A 20723-nucleotide genomic window follows, 5' to 3' on the forward strand; every position below is an offset into this window, starting at 1 on the left:
AAGGAAATTTATTGCATAAATAATGGCATTGTAAAACAGGAGATGTAGCTCCACTGTTTATTGTGGAACAGCAATTTCCATTTTAAATATGCTTAATTTCGCTTGAAAAAAGAAAAGTTTCCTGTTCACAAATTTAAAATGTGAAACTAATCTCTGAGAAGAGTTGTTGTCCTTAAAGATTTCATGAATAGTTGCTGATGTCTGTAACACTTGCACAATACTTTTACCTCCAGTATTTTAGCATGGTGTTCTGAGCATCTTATAACAATAGATTCTATGATGCCCAAGATGTAAGAAAATCCAGTGCCATATAGTTCTAGGTAATGCATGCCTTTCAGGACTAGATCTTGTAGTGTGTATCTCAGGTACGTTTATGGGATATGGCCATAATGTATTCAAAATGAATACATCTTTCCTCCACACCCCTGGGGTTTGCTAATGCAAATGAAGTGAATATACTTATATATATAGTTATGGAACTTACAGTTCTGAAAAATGTCTGTGAATTCAGAAAATCATGACACGCACAGAATAAACTATGCAAACAAAAACGTTGGTTCTGGTTTTTGACAATCTAGCTGTTTCTGTTTATGAAATCCTGTGAGTAGAAAACCTGGTTATCTGACCTTATTGTGTTTTCTCTTCAGAGTAGCATGATGCTCAGCAGTAAGTTGCCCATGTAATTTGTACCTAAATTCCTTCATCAGAGATGCTTCCCAAGTCCCTTTAGCAGCATTACATTCTTACATGTGGTAGGATTGCTATCATAAATACAAGTTTTATTTACAGAAAGGTTTTACAACTTTCAGTCTGTCATCTCTTTGCTGCCAGGCCCTCACTTGAATGACTTGAACTTGACTGTGCTTGACTGTTCAACCTGTCTTGGGTTGGGATTCTAATGTTAGGAGAATAATATTTCTGATCACTGCTCATAGTACATCTGTCTGCAAACACTATGCTACATTCTCTGATACTTCCTGTTCTTTTCTCTTTGTTCTCAAGGCAGGAATTTTCAACAATTCACTGTCATCTTGGTTTTAAGTCTCAGCCTGCAAGTTACAATTTCACTAACTCTTAACTGGAAGTAGGAATCCCACTGATAACCTATTCATTGTTCGTTCAGAAACCCCTCAGGTATTTCTTTGAAGGTTTTTTTCCTTCATTATTTTGTTTCTTGTTTTGCCTCATGCAGAGCCATTCTTTCTGATACAATTCCATATAGACAGAGTGAGAAAATCATTCTAATCATTTAAAATAAGTCTTTTACTCCAGCACTTGTAGCATTTTTAATAGAGAACCCAGAGAGTTACTCTATATTTTCAATATTTTTGAAGTCATCTTAAAACAGGTTGAGTTGAAAACTTGGTATGTCTTCAGAATAATTGTTGCCAGCATTGGTATCTCTACCATAAGCTTTGTTTGTTTTACTATCAATGCCACTCAGTAGCAGGAACAATGTATGTGATGATGATTGTGGCTAAATGTTTTCAGTCTTGTAATAAAACATAGACTATCTGGCAGCAATTGACTTCAAGGAACTCATAAACTTTACTGTCATGTCCAGAAAATAAAGGATTCATGTAATATAGAATAACAGTTTTCCTCACTCCACCTGTAACGTAGTGCAAGAGGGCGTTTTTGCCTTATCACCAAAGACCATTCCTTTCAAGACAGAACAATCCGCTAAAGATCTTTTGCAAGCCATGTCAAAGTAGTGCTGGGGTTCTGTTTGAATATTATGGTTTCTATGAAGGTATTTTACACTTACTTTCCCGCTAAGAGAGTAAGATTCAGAGGGAAAAGGTGTGAATAGTGTGTAAAAATAGCTGTATATTCTTAAGGCCAACAGAATCACTTTCTCAGAATGAGCGTATTAAAGTGTGTTTGATTTATAGGTCTAAGTGCTTGTGATTGATTAGTTGTAAAAATAATAACTTTATTCACTTTAATCCAATGAATTTACACATCAAGAATCTTGCACAACTTTTTAAGCTTACAGTGTCCCCCTGTTAATACAGTGTGGGTGTTTTGCCCACATTAAAAGAGAAGTTATTAATACTCCAAGATTTGGGCTCAAAACGTCTTATTTGCACCTGCTATTGGGGATTATTCCACATACTTTTTTATTTTACAGCTTTGAAAAGAACTGCCTTCTGAGGTCAGTGAAGCAATACTATGAATTAACAGATGTGATTGAGAGATCTATTTCAGCATCAAAAGCAAGAAAGCAATTATTGTTTCTGTTGCCGGAATGCCCTTTACCTGGATTTGAAGCTGAGAGACACAAGCAACAATATATTTCGATTTTAATAAAAAATCTGAAGTTGAGTTGTCAAGAAAAAAAGCTTTTCTCAGCCCCTCACCGTCTGCCCCCTGAAAATATGGAGGGAAACATAGGAGGCAATTACTCACTCGTTTCATTGTGAGAAGTAAGCCGTAAAAGAAATCATTTCAAAAGATGTGCTAAGCTTTGCACATATTTAATGACTTCCATTTATTCCTAAGTGTCAGTGACATACCTGATGCTGATGAGCGGTTACTAAGGGTTGTCTGCTTTTGAGGTAGGATTTTTTTTGTTTTGTTCTTGGTGGTTTTTCAATTAGCAGTAGTTTTCCCCTTAGACTCCATATATGCACACACGCTCTTCTGAAAGTTTTCCAGAAATGAAATGAAGAGATGGAGGTGCTAGTTAACTGAAATGCATCAAACACAGATTGCTTTCAGATATCGTCACAAAACCTTGTACCAGGGCCACAGCTGGAAAGCTTTTTACACCATTAAAAAGAATGTGCTTTTTTGATGGAAAAGTTGGCATACTTGATAATTCGAAAATCGCAGCTTGTCAAAAGAGATGAGTGCTTCAATAACTTTAATTATCATCTCATTTGTTATTCCTACAATGTTCCAAATTCTGCAAGGGTTACTTGGCTACATACCTTCTTATAATTATAACTGTTTAAGTAGTTATACTCTGCTAAGTGAGCTATCACAGTATCTGAACAAGTAATTTGGGAGGTCATAAAATACTAATTTTTGAACAGCACTGGGAAGATGACAAGGGCTGTAGCTGGTTCTTTAGCCAATTGAGGCTGGTTATTTTTCATGAACCGTAAGATTGTTGTTGCTGCATTTGAGAATATTTGGAAGACTTCACTGGATTGAAACTTACCTGCTCAATAAAATCACCATTTTCTGGGCTATTTGACCCATGTCTATGTCTGTGCCACATCCCAAGCCCCACTACACAGCTAGCACAACATGGGTGTGTGGTGGGCAGTTTTTGGCCCTGAATCCAAATTGATCCCACATATTTGCTAGACTTTGTGAAGGTAGCCCCTGTCACCTGATTGTGTGCAGCTCAGTCCCACAGACTTGGCATTAGCATGGCTGTTTCCTAGTGCTTTTTAATTTCCAGGTGACCTCTTCCTTTGTTGTAGTAAATGTGTTGGTAGAAGGGCCTTGGAAAGGCTCTTCAGAGACATTAGTTGCTGGGTGAGTGAGATCAGGGACAGATGTCCTACAGGAATGGAAGTTTTGCTGTAAGAAAACTGCCTCAAATCCTACTTTTGCTAAATATGCTCAGGTTACAAACAGAACTTTGCCCTAAGGGGACAACTTCAAATCCTTTTAAAAGTGCGTAATTTTTCTGTTTCTGTTTCAGTACTTTCAGGTGTACTCAGCTTGCAAACAGATCATATTATTTTCCATTGCATCTATAAAATCAGCACAGACTTACTGAGACAGAATGCCTCGTAATGCTTTTGTTCCTGGTTTTACTGGAAATGAAGGTTCCTCACTGACAACTGTTGGATCACTCTGTATTCATTAGAAACACCTGTACAACCAGGTTATTTTGCACAAATACTACTTTGACAGATTTCCTTGGTCTTCAGACGTTGCAACCTCCTGCACTTTCTTGTGAAGTGCAAAAGATAAGCTTTCCTCAGTGTATCTGAAACTTGGGCTTCTAGTAAACAATTCTGTTAATTATGTGCATGCAGGAGTATGATCCAGGTCACCCAATTTTAGTTCTGTGCTGCAGTACTAACAGGAGAATGAACTGTAGACATCTACTTCTGTCATGAGAGCAAGCAGCTATGACTTCTGTGTGAACAAGACAAACGAGTACAGATAGTACTGCCATTATTAATCATTTCTAGAAGGCAACTTCTGCACAGTATTCACTGGGTTAGAAATGCCTGTTTTTAAGTGACATTAGAAATATCAAATACATAGTTAGATTCATGGCTTATAGGAAGTATTCAGTTGTCAGATCAGATAAGTTTCATGTTAGGAAGAAAATTACTGGACATTCTTGTATATTTGAATGAGGGTTCACACAACCTGATATTGTTGGAATAAATTCAAGCTTCCAATAAATTTCAAACTGGAGAAATAAATACTCCATTTAAGAGTATTTGAAGTTATTGTATAGGATTCTGCAGAGTCTTTCAGGAATTCAGAGATTGCACAAATTGAAGATGCATACCTTTATTTGAAATATGGTTTTAATTATCTTGTATGCAGTCTATGGGGGTGACAGGGCAGGAAAGAATAATACTGGAGCAACAGTGAACTTCATTTATCTGACTTTTCCTTCCCCATGTTCATCTTACCTTTTCTTCCAGTTCTTGATGCTTCTTTTACGTTAATTAAAATATTTGTTAATGAGCATTGAACATACTAAGAAATCTCAAAAGCCATGATTATGCTGTGTATTCCCACACAAAAAATGCAGGAAAAAAACTTCTCTCCAACATCTTCTTGTCTAGAAGCTGATTGTGATGGTTGTCCATTTTTTGAACTTTGAGAAGCTGAAGACATAGTGAGGCCTGATGGTCCTTAAGGATGAGGGACTGAGCTGATTCAGGGACATGTGATTGCTCTCAGCCAATGAAATACCAACACAGCTGCTCTTGTCCTCTTCATGGAGCCAACTTCAGTAGCATGTGGGAACAGTCCTCTACTCCAAGAAATTTTAGTACACAGCTTCTTCTCCAGCTGTTAGATAAATATCAGAGGTTAATAACAGCTGTTTTCAGCAGATATCGTGACAAACAGTTAGCAAATTCCTCTTTCCAGAAAACCTTTTGACACCTAAAAATCCAAGTCTATAATTGCCTATTCCAAAAGCTGTGTCAACTCAGCATATGCTATCCAGGGCTAGAGCAAATAGTTTGTCTGGTCACAGTGGTGTTAATGCAGATACCACCAGTGTCTTTTGTCAACCACAAAAATTGTTTTGAATTGACTTTACATTGTGATAAACTATTTTGTTTGTTTTCTACCAGCAATACTCATATTAAAATTATAGTTTACTTCAGAATTTGCAAATGCAGTTTGTTTCTTTACATTGTTTAGGAGCAGTTAAATGGAAACTACATAGATATTTATTTCTACTTTCTAAATTGCTGAAATGATTTATTACTGTGCAATTTCCATGGTGTTACATTTTTATTGCTTTATATTGCACATGTTGGGTTTTAATAGTTGCATCTTTCATTCCATTAATTTGAAATTAAACATTAAATTGTAATGGAAGTTCAGTCATAGCTCCTAAAGCATAAAAAATAAGCTTTGGTATTTACTTTCTTAAATGAAAGTGGGGATGGAATACAGACTAAGTAGAAAAATAATCTCTCAGCAAGATTTGTGGTGCTGTACATAACATCTGTAACTTTGGGATCTGTGTTAATTTCCAGTGCTACAGAATTTATTCTGCCCTAGTTAACTAAGGATAGTTTAGCCTTTAACAATCATGGATTTTATCAGTACTCAGCAAGGGATTGCCTCTTTCCATTGAATGTGCAGTTTGTGTTTAATTGCTAAGATGGTTCCCTTTTTCACTTAAGTTCTCAATTTTCAGGTTGCCTTTTTGTCTGTTTGTTTGTTTAAATATGGTCTCTCATCGGCTTGAAAACCAAATACTTCAACAGTATTTAGAGTTTGCACTGTAAATCATTTTAAGAGTTGGTTCTGCAAGGAGTTAGACCTGTAATTTAATTCATACCTCTGAAAACTCCCACAGAAGTCACATCTCTTAGAGATGAAAATATGTGAAAGAAACAATGATGGTTATTTAAAGGAGCAGATTATAAATCCAGGAACAATTTGTTGTAGAGATGAAACTGGAATGCATGTTTGCAGCATGGGTTGTTCCATTAGACAAGTACTTTAGAATTCAGTCCATTTTTAGTAATTATTGAGTGTATGTATGCACAGGCCTTTGAACTTCAGTTTGCTAAGAACAGCAAGTGGTTTGTTATGCTGATTTGAGTCAGACGGTGAGTGAATGACTCCTGTGTTCCCAGGCACTGAAATGTTTACCAGGTCATATGTATTTTGAGGACAAGAAATCTAGTGATTAGAAATTCCTAGCAAGTCTAAATTTCTAAAAAATAGGAAATAAAGCCAAGGATAACATCCAAGACCCGCTGTAATGTAGGGCTGCTGCTACACATCGTCAGTAGGGCTGGCATACCCCTGTACCATATGTTTAAGGAAGGAAAAGGAAGCTTACTTTTTCTAGAAAGTAAATAAACAGGCATAAAATGTAGCTGAGTGTCCTGACATGAGCAACCATTAGACCAACAGAGAGGGAGCAGAATCAAAGAGAAAATAGCAAAGTCATTAGGTGTTTATAGTGGAGCTGGTAAAAGTCGGACTTATCAAAAAATACCATTCCACTGAAGCAGGAGTAGTGAGTGGATGTTTTGATTTGTGTGGCAGTGCTGATAGGGTTTTTGATAGGGTTGTATTGAAAGCCTGACCTTTAATGCAGCTGTTTTGGTACAGCTCATTTTCATGAAAAGTTTTGAATACTTTTTAATTTCAACACTAGGAAAAAAGCAAAGATTATTTTCAGAGCTGCTGAACAATTTATGTCTTCTGTATAACTCTTGCTCATGAGAAAAGATGACAACAATAAAGAGGGTAACATCTAAGATACGTTAAAAGAAGTTGCTTATTTGCTATGGGAGATGATATAGAAGCACAAAGCTTAATGGTTTTACTGTTTAAAAAACAAACCTTGCATTACTGAATAATTAACACAGATAAGATATCCCATTCTAAAATCTCAGAAGGAACAGAGCAACCGTTTTTATATGGTGTTCTTAATGGTTCTGTGTTTTCAGGTTCTGTATAGATGCACTTCGTGTACTCAGTATAGTTATTTTCATATCAATGAGAAAAGAAAAACTTAATCTAAGTTTCTATTCAGAAAAAGTAATTTTATACTACTCCTATTCATTCTGTTAAATAAAAGAGTGATGTTTGCAGTCAGCCTGTGGTTTCTTGGTGCATAATATCACTAGCATTACAAATAATATTCCAAAGGTCTGTGCTACTGAGATTGTTTTCATGACTGCAGTCCCATCTGAATCACTGAATATATCTGGAATTTTTGTGGCTGATATTCCTGCATTAAAAGGCAAGAATCTTACTAAGTCCTGAATAGATGTGATTACTATCTAAGAAAAATCTGAGGTGTTGCTTATTTTTCTGTGCTGTTATTAGTAGAATCAGAAGCTGTAAACAGGAACAAAATACCATGTCTCGGGTGCTCAAGGGCAGCACTGGAACCAGTGTGGTGGTCAGCTCATTCAGCAGAGGTACTCACACCTCTAAGGTGTAAAATATTAAGAAAGAATATGGCATAAATCAGCCCTACACTGAGCTGTGGTGTGGAGTCTCAGATTTCTGTGTCTAATAAAACAGACTTTCTAATGGACTGAGTGTGAGTGAGAACTCATCACAAACTTTTTCTGCATAAGAAAGCAGCTTTTTGCTGACTCAACAGGGAGCAGTGGCTGGAGCCACTGATGTCTTATTGGTGATCATGGCAGACTGACTACACGCCTAAGAACAGTACAGTATGAAATGGCTCTGATACCCTGCTCTGTACAGGTACAACAGGAAATAAACTATACAGAGAAAGGAAAAGATTGTAAGGCTCTGAGTAAGATAAGCAGAATATATATATTTTTAGAGAAAGGCAGCAATTCTAAGTGTGATTAGAATGCAACTGATCTTCTAATGGGAGATTTGCATTTACCTGTTCTTTGGATAAATTTACTTTCTTAATTATGTTATTTCCATTCTGATAAGGCCAGATGCTGTAATTTTGGCTGTTGTTTTTCATTTGTGGTGATGTTTTGTAGTAAAATATGTGTCCAAAGTAATTCACATCTAGAGATGCACGTCATGGCTTTATGCTTGGAGCTGAGTGTTTAAGGTTCTTTAAAGACAGACAAGTGGAAGTAAAAACAAATGAAGAAAGCCACGATAAGGAGGAACCATATGGTACTCTTGTAACAATTAAACTCAGTGCTCTACTTTGCTGCATGTCTGCAGGATGCACAGATTAGACCGTTGTGCCTAGGCTCCATGCCAAGATTGAATTAATGTTTTTAAGCTTTTTATTTAATCTTCTTTCATAGGAAAAAGAGTAAATTGTTGAGTGAAAAGCTTAGGAGGTGCAAGCACTACCCATTTCATAACCTCTCTATGTTCTATCTTGTGTGCATGTTACCTAACACCTGATGTATTTTATTATGTGTGCTAATAAGAGTGTAGGAACCAGTGATAAGTCTAAAACTGCATAATTTCGCTGTTCATATATTTCACTTTATTGGCTGACTATGTTCTCTGCAGTATGTGGTGACAGGACGAGGAGAAATGGCCACAAACTGATGCATAGGAAGGTCCACATAAATGTGCATGGGAACTCCTTCACAGTGCAGTGATGGAGCACTGGAGTTGCACAGAGAGGTGTTGAAGTCTCCTTCTATGGAGACATTCAAGACCCACCTGGACACCTACCTGTGCAACCTGGGCTGGGAGCTGCTTTGGCACAGGGTTGGACTCGATGATCTCTGGGGGTCCCTTCCAAACACTACAAGTCTGTGATTCTGCAATTATCCAAAGATATTTTACATCTCACCTCTGCAGTGCTTATTTTTGTAAGCCTGACATTCGTGCATGCTCTCTTTTAAGAGGGTATCTGCCTCTCCACTGACTTTCATGGTCAAGTCCACTGCTTGTGTTTATGTCTGAGTCAGTACAAAGCTCCTGCTATAAAATCCCAAGTTGGAGCTGAGTGATGCCTCTGTCTCTGAGAAAAAAAAGCAAGCAGAAGAGCAAACTCAACACAGTATGGGCTTTGAATTAACCAGCTATAACCTAAAATAAATTATTCACAGGAATAACTACAATAGATGTGTTTTCTGAGGTTCTTTATCTCAGAAATTGTCTGCCTTGATACAGGCCTTGGGGAAAGTGCTTTAATTAAAAAATAATTTTTCTGTCAGTCCTCTGAGTCCTTGATAGACTAAATATCTGATTTTCTAATTCAAGTGTGCCATGTTATTGTTAGTTGTCTTTTTTTTTTAATTTGTCTCTTTATATTTCATAAAGGAGCTGCATCTACCAGGTCTTCTTGGTGCAAGTACCCTGCTTGCAGAAGGTCCTTTTGGTTAGGCTTGCCCATCGCACTCCAGAAATTCTGTAAGCAGTACAAATTTAATCGGCAACATTCCTGATCGTAGGTCTTTACTTAATTTTAAATTCTGGTCACATTATATATAATTAGTTACTTTTACATATTCTGTTAGTATTTGTCCTTTAACAGCTCAGTAATACTTAGCAGCTACAAGTTATTAGAAGCTTTGCAAATAGTAACTTCTTAAATCCTATGTGCAAATTCCTCTAAGTCTCTTCTGAAACTAGATTGACCTTTTTCGAAGGATACACACAGTAAAATGTGAGGCCTCACTGGACCACTTATATCAATTTTTTCTCTGTATAGACTTCATTAATCTAGAGGTTAGATAGTTTCAGAGATGTGGAATTTGAGCAGTGGTAGCATCGGGGCTTCTGTGCTTACTGCAGGATGTTTTTGCTGTGGCAGCCACTGAGTATGGGAACAGAAGATTTGCAACCACAGTTGCAAATGCTGAGCTGAATGTGAACACTAATCAGATAATGTAGATAGTTTGCATGGAGGTACAAATGACCAGTATGTGCGGTAGTGATTGTTATGGGCATGTGATAAAGTAGATCAGACATTCTAGAAGAGTGGCAAGGCAACTATTTCTCAGTAATGACTGCGTAACTGTTGAAGATACCATGCTATACCTACATCGTTCTTGCTAAACTGGACAGCTATTTGTATGTGTTCAGTCTGTTTGGGTGATAATCAGATGCACTGCTGAATCCATGGGATACTTGTGAGCATTAACCATTTAGTAAACAAGAGCCTTTCATTTACAGGTAAGCATGGAGCTCCATATAGTTATTGCAGTAGTGCAGTTTTTTTGTCATTTTTGTAAAAAAACATGCCTTCCTGCTTTCTTCCTCTATTTATTCCTGCAGAGTTCAGAAAGAGAATGTTAAGAAATATTTGTGGTTCTTTATAAAGAGTGTTGATTTAGTAGGTATTGATTGATGGGAGGAATGAATAGCAATATTTTCTGTTTATATGCATCAGAGAGTGTTGGAGAACTACACAGTCTCTAATAAATTAAGCACACTTTTATTTGGAAAAACATTCATCTCCTTATTATCTGTTTTTCTGACGCAGGCTTCAAATAGGCATGTATCAATTCTCTGTCATTTAAGCTAGAGCATAAGGACCTTTTGTGCAGATTTGAGTGCACAGTGTGACACGTTACACCTCTGTATGCAGTGATGGTCTGTTCTTTGAGTATTTCAATCATATGTCTCACTATTAATCAGAGCACATTCATAAAAATAATATTTTTAAACAAGCTTCTATATGGAAAAAAAATGTAGAGTAACCTTTTGAGTTTCTTTGTTGCTGGGTGCCTTTGTGAACTAAGTGAATTCCCTGGGAAGCTTATCATGGAGCCAGGATGAAAGCCAGATTTGGCTGCGCTTATAGGCTACCCACAGAACTATCTTTTTATCCTGAGCAATTGCTCCCTGCATCAGCAGAATGAAACTGGTTAGTTAGGTATGGGCTTATGGCAACAATGAATCACTGGAAGTACAGCACAGCTTCTTCCATTTTCCAATTTCAAATTGTAGGAGTGGAATAGGAAGGGTAACGGTGGATTTATGCTCTTGCTTTGCAGAGCTTGCTGCCTGTAAAATTAGATATGAGGAAATAATATTTTTTTCTATTTTACTGGGATATCAGCACCTCCTTTTGCTTATCATTTCAGTGTAGCTTCCTGGATTTTGGATGAGTTTAATAGCATTGACTTCAATGATCTGGAAAAGCATATACAGTAGTTACCGCCATTCTTAGTAATTTTTATCCTTAAAGATATTTTACATCTCTATCACTTTGCTTCCTTTCTTTTCCAAGCAACTACTCTTTTCTCTCCCAAATCCCAACCTTCAGTGTTCTATAATTATTTAAACAGTACCTGCAGCTTATCATAGAAAAACTTGTCAAAGCAGTAAGCCTTGCCAGTGGCCCTGAGACACTCTAAAGGTCAGCAGCTGTGCACTGCGGGAGGCATTTGCAGGATTCAGAGAAACTTGTGTACAGCTGTTATCCTGGGCAGTTGCATTAAAAAAATAAAAACCAACCCCCTAACCAAACTTTACTGGGAAAAAAAAAAATACCAGCTGCATGTACTGGGTCCATGCAGCATTTCGGAGAACACAGACATCAGGCTGATGTCACAGGGCATGCCTTCCAGCCCTGTTACAGGCTCTCCTGGATGCTTTCAAGCGCCTCTACCATCCTCTTTATATTATGGAGCTCAGAACCACGGGCAGTTTTCAAGGTCAGGGTGCACCAGCAGTAAATATGGCATGAGAATCACCTCTTTTGACTGGTATGCTGTTTTTAGTGTACCCCATAAAGCATTTTGCCTCTTATGCTGTCAGGGCACACTTGCTGGCTCATGCTGAGCCTGCTGTCAGCAGCCCAGGCCCCTGTTTGCTGAGCTGCTCTCCAGCCATTCGTCTCCAGGGCTGTGCTTCATCCGGCAATGCTTTGTCCCAGGTGCAGCACTCAACATTTTCCTTTGTTGATCTTCACGCCATTCAGGATGTATAAAACCAATAAAGCCACATCATTAATTCAAAATATATGATCAGCTATGTTGATTTGTGCATGTGAGGGATATGTGCATAGAAATACAGTAAAAGTCTAGAGAGTAGTAATACCAGAAGAGGATATGAATGTTAGTGAGTCATTCTGCCAGCCATGAACTAATGAAGCCTGGTTTCCTTGAGGTTTGTGCCTCATTTTTTATTTACTGCTAGGTGAAAAATAGAACTGCAGCTTTTCTTGTTGTTGGGCTTTTATAAGGTCTTGATATGAATGCTTGCCATCTAGTGAGATGTGACCTCTTTGTCACCCTTTCACTATTCCTGTAGTTTCTCTATATTGTGCAGCTGCATATTTTCATAGAGTTTTTGGCTCATCTTCTTAATATTTAGCTGAAATTAGTGAGTGGTTTTGAAGTTAACAGGAGGAACAAATAAGTGTGTGCACACTCGCACGCATACTCAGTGCAGTTGTATGTGCTGTACTCATAAGAGTGCTAGGATAGAACGTGCCGAGAGCTCTGGTTGGAGGTAACAAAACAAAACTTTTGTAATTACTGATTCACACACAACTGTTGCCTTTTATTGATTACTGATCAAAGTGATCGTATGACAGGGATCCCTGCATTGTTCAGCATTTTTGATGTAATGGAAGGTGAAGAAAAAAACAAACATGGCTGGGGAAGGCAAAGTAAGAGTGCAAATATATGTATGTATTTTAGAAACTTTTGATATTGAGTTCAGTGCAATAATTTTGTGTTACCATTGAAGTTGTAACATTATTGCTTTTTATTTATTTGAAAACAAGGGGAATTTTGTTTTTCTTATGATTTATAATACTGTTTTGTTGATTAAGGCTTGTAATTGTCAAATCCCATGTAAATGTTGCTCAGTAGGATACACTGTCATTAGGAATTTTTAAATAATGGAAAGATTTGTTTGTTATATTTCTATAACAGGAAACTGTCAAGAGCATTTTCAGGCAAGTAGAATTATTTTAAAGGAAATTAATATTAATTAATATTTCTTTGCTAGTAATCTGTTGATTTCTACCAGAGTTTTCAAAATTATGTGAACTTCAAAATGTATAGTGCTAATGATTAATCGTAGTCTGAATGATATGAAAACATAATGTTAGAATTTACTTAAAAAGTCTATTTAAATGAAGCAACTCTTGGCAAAGTGAAACCTTGTAATGAGATGGTTTAGGAATCCAGCAGAAACACTCAGCATTGTACCTCCTGGCACTGGGAGGACAGGTACTTTCCTTTTACTCTGAATTCAACTGATATAGAATTTCATGAATGTTGGTCTATCTTTATGTGGTTTCATCATCTTATACCTATTCTTTCAGCTCACTGCCACCACCACTTGGATCACTAAACGCAATATGTGTCTGTTCCTAAACCCATTTAAATGAAATGAAGGGTAAAAACTTACTATTATTTTTCTACATTGTCTGTCGTAGGGAAAACAGTATCTCAGTTTGCACTCTATTTAAAGCACCTCTACAAAGGAAGCAGAAAGGAAGTGGTGCCAGTGTCCCAAAGGTGATTGTTCTGTAACTTCAGTAGAGAGCTTGAATAAGACAGACACCCCATCTCCTTTTTGAGAGAGATACTTAACATTGTGCATCTATGAATCCAGTAAATAACATAAGCTTGACAGAATTCTTACAGGCATCAGCTAGGTCTGGGGTTAGCCTGGCTGGAATTAAAAAGTAAAGCCTTGTGGCTCCATTTTGCAATTAAAAATAATATTTCTTATAATTTAAAGAGAGTGTTATGTCTAACAGTAGTTCCATGTATCTGTGTGTATGTCTTACAGTGTAAAGACAGATGTCATTTAATTTTTTAATTAGTTAATTTTCAAGTTCTGTTATCAGATATAGTCATTAGGGCACCATTTTAGATCATTACAGTTACTATAAATTTTTAGCATTAACTCATTTCTTTGGAATCAGCAATAGAATTATTTCTCTGAAAATTGTTACCAAGTTCTTAAACATATGCTATTATTTTCATATAAATAGTTAGCTGTAAGTAAAATCCAGAAGCATATGCAAGTTTCTTGATACTGTGTTTACAAATATCTCCCTGTATTTGTGCAGCTGTCATTATTTTATCTTTGGCAAATGTGGAAATAATTAGGCAAAATTAGAGTTAAAAATAAGGCTGGAGCATCCAGCATATGAGCAGAATTAGGAACCTTCAAAAATACTTGCTGAGAACTAATTAAACTTGTCCTGCTTCTATAACTGATTGACATCAGCCCTCCACATTTGGAAGGGAAAAAATGATAAACATTCAGACAAAGGCAGAGGTTGCTTTTTTCCTGCCTGGACTATTTCTGTTTTTCAAGAATGTAGGCTTGATGTCTGCAAATCACACATGCTGCATTGTTTACAATTAAACAGTGGATCGATAAAATAATAAACACAAAACACTGAAGTTAGGATTTCTGTTGACACATTGTGCATCTGAGGATATATATATTTTTATTATTGAGGCCACTGTTACAGAATACAAGTAATATTCTTCCATTAAACATCCCACACTTCTAAGACTGAAATCTACAGTATCATTTTAGATGAACATTTCAGTTTGAAGTTGTGTGGAAACTAGGATAATATTTGTTTTCAGAGAGTGATGTGTTATCAATGGTGAGATTCAAACTGAGTGATAGGTGCCCATGATTAAAGCTAAATAAACTGTTTCACTTCAGCCTTCTCTTGTGCTTTGTTCTCAGATCATAAGCACTGTGAATCTTGCTTTTATGGTGATGCAGAGGCTTAGTCTTTTCCAGAGTCTGATTTTCAAGACAAAATCCCTTCCTTCTTCTGCAGCCCTAGTATTCAGGCTCACTGAGCATGAACTAAAGAGAGCCCTGAAGAGAGCACATCCTTCATCCATCTTGAAATACCACACAGCCCTTTCGTGCCATTTGAATGAGGGGCTGGAGTGAGCAAATGTCCAAGTAAATATTTACTGTGTTACTAGTTACATTTTTTTCATTCCCATGCATAATAGGAATTATGAACTCTGTCATTTCTATAAAGTCACTGGCTAGCCTCTTCTAGATAAACAGTATATTCTAGCACAAAAAGAGAGAGGTCAGTTAACACTTGAATTAGAGGTCATAGACTCAAAGTTAATTTAGAATTTGGCAGTTGATTCAGATATGATTGGCAAGCAGATTGCCAAAAGGCGGCAAGTGTAAATTGGAAATAAATGGAAATAGATTATGTGACTGGGATACAGCTCTGAATCCATAATGTGTGTCTTGAGGCTGACTTGCTCATAAAAGAGCATGTGCTTAATGTGTCATAAAAATATTTGAACTAAATTGGTCTTTGTATATATGTTTCAGTTTTAAATTTGGATTTTGGAGTGGCTAAAAATGAGTACAAAATTTCATATCTTTGTGTCACTACGAAGGTTAAAAAGAAAAAAAGAAAAAAATCACTGGAAACTGTTGTTCTTTTTCCCCTTTGAGTTCTGTATTATCTAGTTGGTTTTTGTTTTTGTTTTTGGTAATGTTTTTTTCTGTGTCCAAATCAATTTTTTAGTCCTTGCTCTCTCATCTATTTTGTCACGTAGTATTCCTCTGAGAGAAGCTGTGCATCTTTTCTGCCCAGTGAATTGCTGACGAGAAGGCATTCATGTATGGGTTTGTGAATGTGGGTGGGTGACTGCAGCGTCCAAAAGGGACACTTGTCTGTGTTCCTTTGACTACTTCTGTCCAAAAGATGATAAAGATGATATATGTGTGTAAATAAAGCAAGATATATTTTGAATGTGCTTATGTTCTGCATCATTAGTTTTTCCACTGTTGGGAGCTAAACTGCAAGAATCTGAACATCTGCTACCACCTGCTAGCTCAAGTGTCTGCAGGAGGCAGTGGCAGCAGTTAGAAAAGATCACCTCTAAAATATTCTCTCTTGTTTTCTTTCAGCTATTTTCTTTCAACTAAGCATATTCTACTTAACTTAGCTTAAATTTAGCCTGGTACCATATCTAAGGAACAGTCTAGAGTGTTAAGAAACCATTCTGTAGTGACAGAAGAAGAGAAAAGGACATGACCAGAGCTGTTCTCACCCCATCACTCTCCACAAATGTGTGCCCACCATTCCTTGTAGATACATGATAATCTGCTACTTGAGTCATTATTACACCATCCATAACAGCACATGAAATATGAATCAGTGCTAACATCTCCAGTGGTACTATGATGCATTAGATTACAATTGTTTTGTATTATATTTATATTACAGTAATATTTGCATTATATTTATCCTATTCCTGACAGGTGAGATATGTGCTTTTAAAATCCATGGACAAGAAATGCCCTTTGAAGCTGTTGTGCTAAACAAGACATCTGGAGAAGGTCGTCTTCAAGCAAAAAGTCCTATTGATTGTGAGCTGCAGAAAGAATACACGTTCATCATTCAAGCCTACGACTGTGGATCGGGACCAAGTGGAATAAACTGGAAGAAATCTCACAAGTAGGTGAAAACGAGATTTACTTTTTGCTTCGTCTTGCTTTTACTCTGTGGTACAAATGATATTGAAGGGACCCTTTTTATAGAGTCATAGAATGATTTGAGTTGCAAGGGTCCTTTAAGATCATCTAGTTCCAAACCCCCTGCTGCAGGTAGAGACACCTCTGTCTAGACCAGGTTGTGCTCACAGCCCCATCCAGCCTGGTCTTAAATGAGTCCTTTTCTCTTGAAATGCTACAAAGCATTTCAGTTTTAAATACTGATACAGTTCTTTCCTTTAGAAGGCAAGTTATAAATACTGTAGCTCATTAAGTCATCATATAATTATAATCAGCAGAGGATGCAATACTTTATATTGAAGAGTGCCATAAATTGAAAATTTGTAGGTAATAAGTATTTAACATTCCTTTTTTATTTTATTTTTTTCATTTACTGACCCATTTTGCACTTGTATGATATCACTGACTTTCTGCTGGGATCCACGTTAAGAGGCAGCACAATTTTAACAGGGAGCACTTTGAATTCCTTTCCCTGATACCTTTGGCACACTGCTTTTACCTAAAGAAACTTAAGCTGTTAAGCTGGGCAAACTAAGTACAGAAATTCAGTAATATCTCATTTTAGCAGATGTTGACGTGTTTTTCTAGGTATTTCTTTCAGTCCTGTTCCATTAAGAAAGCAAACTGCTGATAACGTCATCTTACTTGAAGTCATTTTAAACCATTTTCTCTTTGATTGCTTTTCTTACCTATTTTAGGGCAGTTGTCCATATCCAAGTAAAGGATGTTAATGAGTTTTCACCAGCTTTCAAGGAGAGTATGTATAAGGCCACCGTGACAGAGGGAAAGATCTATGACAGCATACTGCAGGTAGAAGCCATAGATGAGGACTGTTCCCCGCAGTATAGCCAGATCTGCAATTATGAAATTGTCACAACAGATGTTCCTTTTGCTATCGACAGAAATGGTGAGTATGGAGGAGGATCTAACTGTAATTTTTGGTTAGTGGTAATTTTTGCAGACAATATAGTTGTCAGTTGATACCAGCTGATAATCCAGCCCTTTGAGTTTCAACTCAAGATATTAGTCCTGTTCTTATCTCTGAGAAGGAAGAAATTGTAACGTTGGAAGATTGCATGCTATTTTGATGTGGTCAGAAAGTGCCACAATAATATGTTTCATGGAAATGAAGGAATAGTTTTATAGATGTGCAAGATCATTCTCTGCCAGTCTGTTCTCTTAGTTGTCTCCAATCTAGTTTCCCATGCAAGAGATTGTATTTCATAATGTAGCCCTGCATGTAGCCCTACTTAATTTATTTGCAGGTTTATAGCTAGTCCCAGTCTTCTGAACGCTCAGGAACAGGGTCTAAATGTGGAATGAAGACTGTACTATGTGTGTTTAGTAGTCTACAGTTCTACTCATTTGTGGTGCTTCCTGAAGTTGGTCTCTCATTCTGCAGTATATAATAAGATATGCTTTGGAAAAGTAGTAATATTTTTGGTGGGTTCATATTTTACTTGGTTTTCTAAGGTAATACTAAATGTTCATCTCAAAAACTAATAAACCATATTAAGTTTTACATATGGGCACTTCCTGACATTGGCATCTCTACCTGTCAGCTTCTCACTTCTTTCAGTCAAGTTCTTACCAGGGAAAAGCACAGACTTTGTCCCTGAGTTTCGGAGAAGTGTCTGGGCTGCATTAAAAATGTACTAAGGATTCTCCCCTCCCATTCTCTGCTAGCTTTAGACAATACAAAATAGTAACTCTGTATTTAAAGTGCTTCAGCAGTGCCATATTGGCATCACTTTGTAAAGAGGAGTGCTGTTTTCTCTGTACCTGGGGCAGAGACCCATGATGGACCCATGGGAAGTTCTGCTAAGTGTGCAGCATACTGAAGTACTGAAGGAAAAGTCCTTCATGTTGCTGTCCTTAGTTATCAGTATTCCCACGTGCACCACTGTGAAGAAATTGAAAATATAAATTCCTGTGCTTACAGAACATGTTTCCCAAAACAAACACCCTATTTGTATACCCAGCAGTGTTCTGATTTATATTTTCTAATAGAATGATTTAATTCATGTTGTATGTGGAAATTGAATACTTTTTGGAAATGGAATCTGATTTTTTTGCCAGTTTGGAAATTGGAAGCATGCATGGAGCTGAGTTTTCTCTAAGCAGTTGTTTTCATGTTTGGATGTTTTATAGGAAAACAAACAAAAAAACCTTTCCTTAATTCAAAAATGATCCATCTTTATTTGCACAGCTCTTGCATAGTGTGCAGCTGAGCATCAAAAGATAATATAACCTGTTAGCATCAGTGCAGTGTAAATGGTGTTGGTGGAAAAAGACCACTTGTTATAATACTGTCATTTGGAGGCAAGCATTCTGTATACTTTATAAAAGATGTAATCATGAGTATGTCCGTTTAGCTGTTTAGGTGACTTCATGAACAGGCTTGTGGCATATCATGGCTAAATAACAGACAGAAATGAGCACTGTATGGAGCAGACATTCCAATTGCTTATGCCTTTTCAGGTCATCTCGCACAGTGCAGCCGGCTCTTGGGTGATCACGGCTCCTTTTATGTCAGAGGCATGATCAAAAGCACATAATGTCAAGTGTCTTTGGTTACATATTTGTCCCCATGTGCTTGTGACCCGCTTTCCAGAAAAGACAACCAGAAATTGACTTAAAAACGACTTTAAAGAACAAAAATAATTGGTGTTAGGTTATAATACATGCAGCTTTTTGGTCATGAATTCAGTTAATAACTTTTTGATCTATTTGTTCACTAAAGGAATACTGCTGCCACAATCAACAGTAATTGCCGTCTAATTTGCAGTTTTTTGAGATAATGGTAATTGCTTAAGCCCACTGGGACAAGAGAGATAATAGACGGTTGCACTTTTATTTTGTGACAGAAATATGTTGCTTAGTTCCAATAGATTTCACTGCTCAGATTCTCTCTCTTTGCCAGCAGATATAAGCTTTCTCTGATGCAAATTCTTTGGCATTGTTCCCATTTTTGTTACCTGTGGGATATATTAAAATAGAGGTATGAGATGTTTGGGACTGTGTCTGTTAATGCTGTGCTAATTAGGATTTTGTTCATAGTTTTTTGCCCATTGTGAAAAAGCAAATCTAGGGTCTCCATTCTAGTGAAAGTCACATCATTGTGTCTATGGGTTTTTTTCCTCTTTTCAGAAATACAGGTGTAGTATTTCACTTGCCAGTATGTGGATTCAATCAAATGCTTTAAATCAAACCTAAAAACTGCAGAAGGCTCCAAAACTAAAGGGTTTGTAATGAAAAACATGCAATTATCAGTTCATATTGCTGAGGTGGTATTTTGGACCACCAACCTGTGGCAGTAATCATTAACAGACTTGAGAAAGATGAACACGCTTTGCCACCAGCTTTTACCTTTTGGCAGATCACTCCCTTTTTAGGCAAAATTTATTTCTTGTATCTATATCAGTTCAGGGAATGTTTTGCTATCTTGAAAAATTATGTTACACATTGCAGAATATTTACAGAAGGGGAGAACCCTTCAGACTGCAGCTGTGCAGTGCACATCACCAAATCATGTGAGGCACAAACTGATAAACACCCAGCACTAGCACAGGAAGCAGCATTCAGTGTAGACCTTAGTGTGTTGTACACCTAAAGAAAAGTAAAATAAAGCTCCAGTTTACATTTGGCAACTTTCACTATGTGCATTTAATTTCTTTCTAATGAAAATTATTTCAAGTCTATTACTCCCTAAAATTGATTTTTTTTGTTTATGGAGCCTAATTTAGAAGATAATGAACTCTTAGCTGAAAAAATACAGTCAAATACAACCATATAATGGCAAAGAGAAAAGTCTGTGCTTTGCTGTGCAAAGAACTAGGAAACAAGTTATGGAATATTTACGACACTTGCACGTGCAGTTGAGTCTAGTCATCTTATCAGAGAAACTCAGTCATCATATCAATATTGCTCAGGCTTTTTTTTTTTTTTCAAGTAATAGAATAATTAAATCATAATGCCTAGTTCTATTTATACTTTCAGCACAATGATTTTCTTATGCATTTTTTGGCCTTGACAAGAAGCACAGTCAGATGGTTCAAGAATTCAGATTTAGGCACTAATTCTGTTATGACTCTGACCTGCTCTCTGACCTTGGAGAAGATGTTTGGTATCTGTTA

General features: G+C 36.9%; 1 protein-coding gene across 2 annotated transcripts in view; it reads left to right on the forward strand.

The window, feature by feature from the left end:
* Positions 1-20723, forward strand: part of CLSTN2 (calsyntenin 2) — a 167000-nt gene that overhangs the window by 82143 nt on the left and 64134 nt on the right. For both annotated transcript variants that reach the window (XM_065748310.1, XM_065748311.1), the window contains 2 exons: positions 16336-16531; positions 17286-17494. In XM_065748310.1, coding sequence (XP_065604382.1) covers positions 16336-16531; positions 17286-17494 — 405 coding nt within the window. The remainder of the gene's footprint in view (positions 1-16335; positions 16532-17285; positions 17495-20723) is intronic.

Source organism: Cyrtonyx montezumae, unplaced genomic scaffold, assembly GCF_038088225.1.
Source record: "Cyrtonyx montezumae isolate F1298 unplaced genomic scaffold, pur_monq_1.0 scaffold_5, whole genome shotgun sequence".
NCBI lineage: Eukaryota > Metazoa > Chordata > Aves > Galliformes > Odontophoridae > Cyrtonyx > Cyrtonyx montezumae.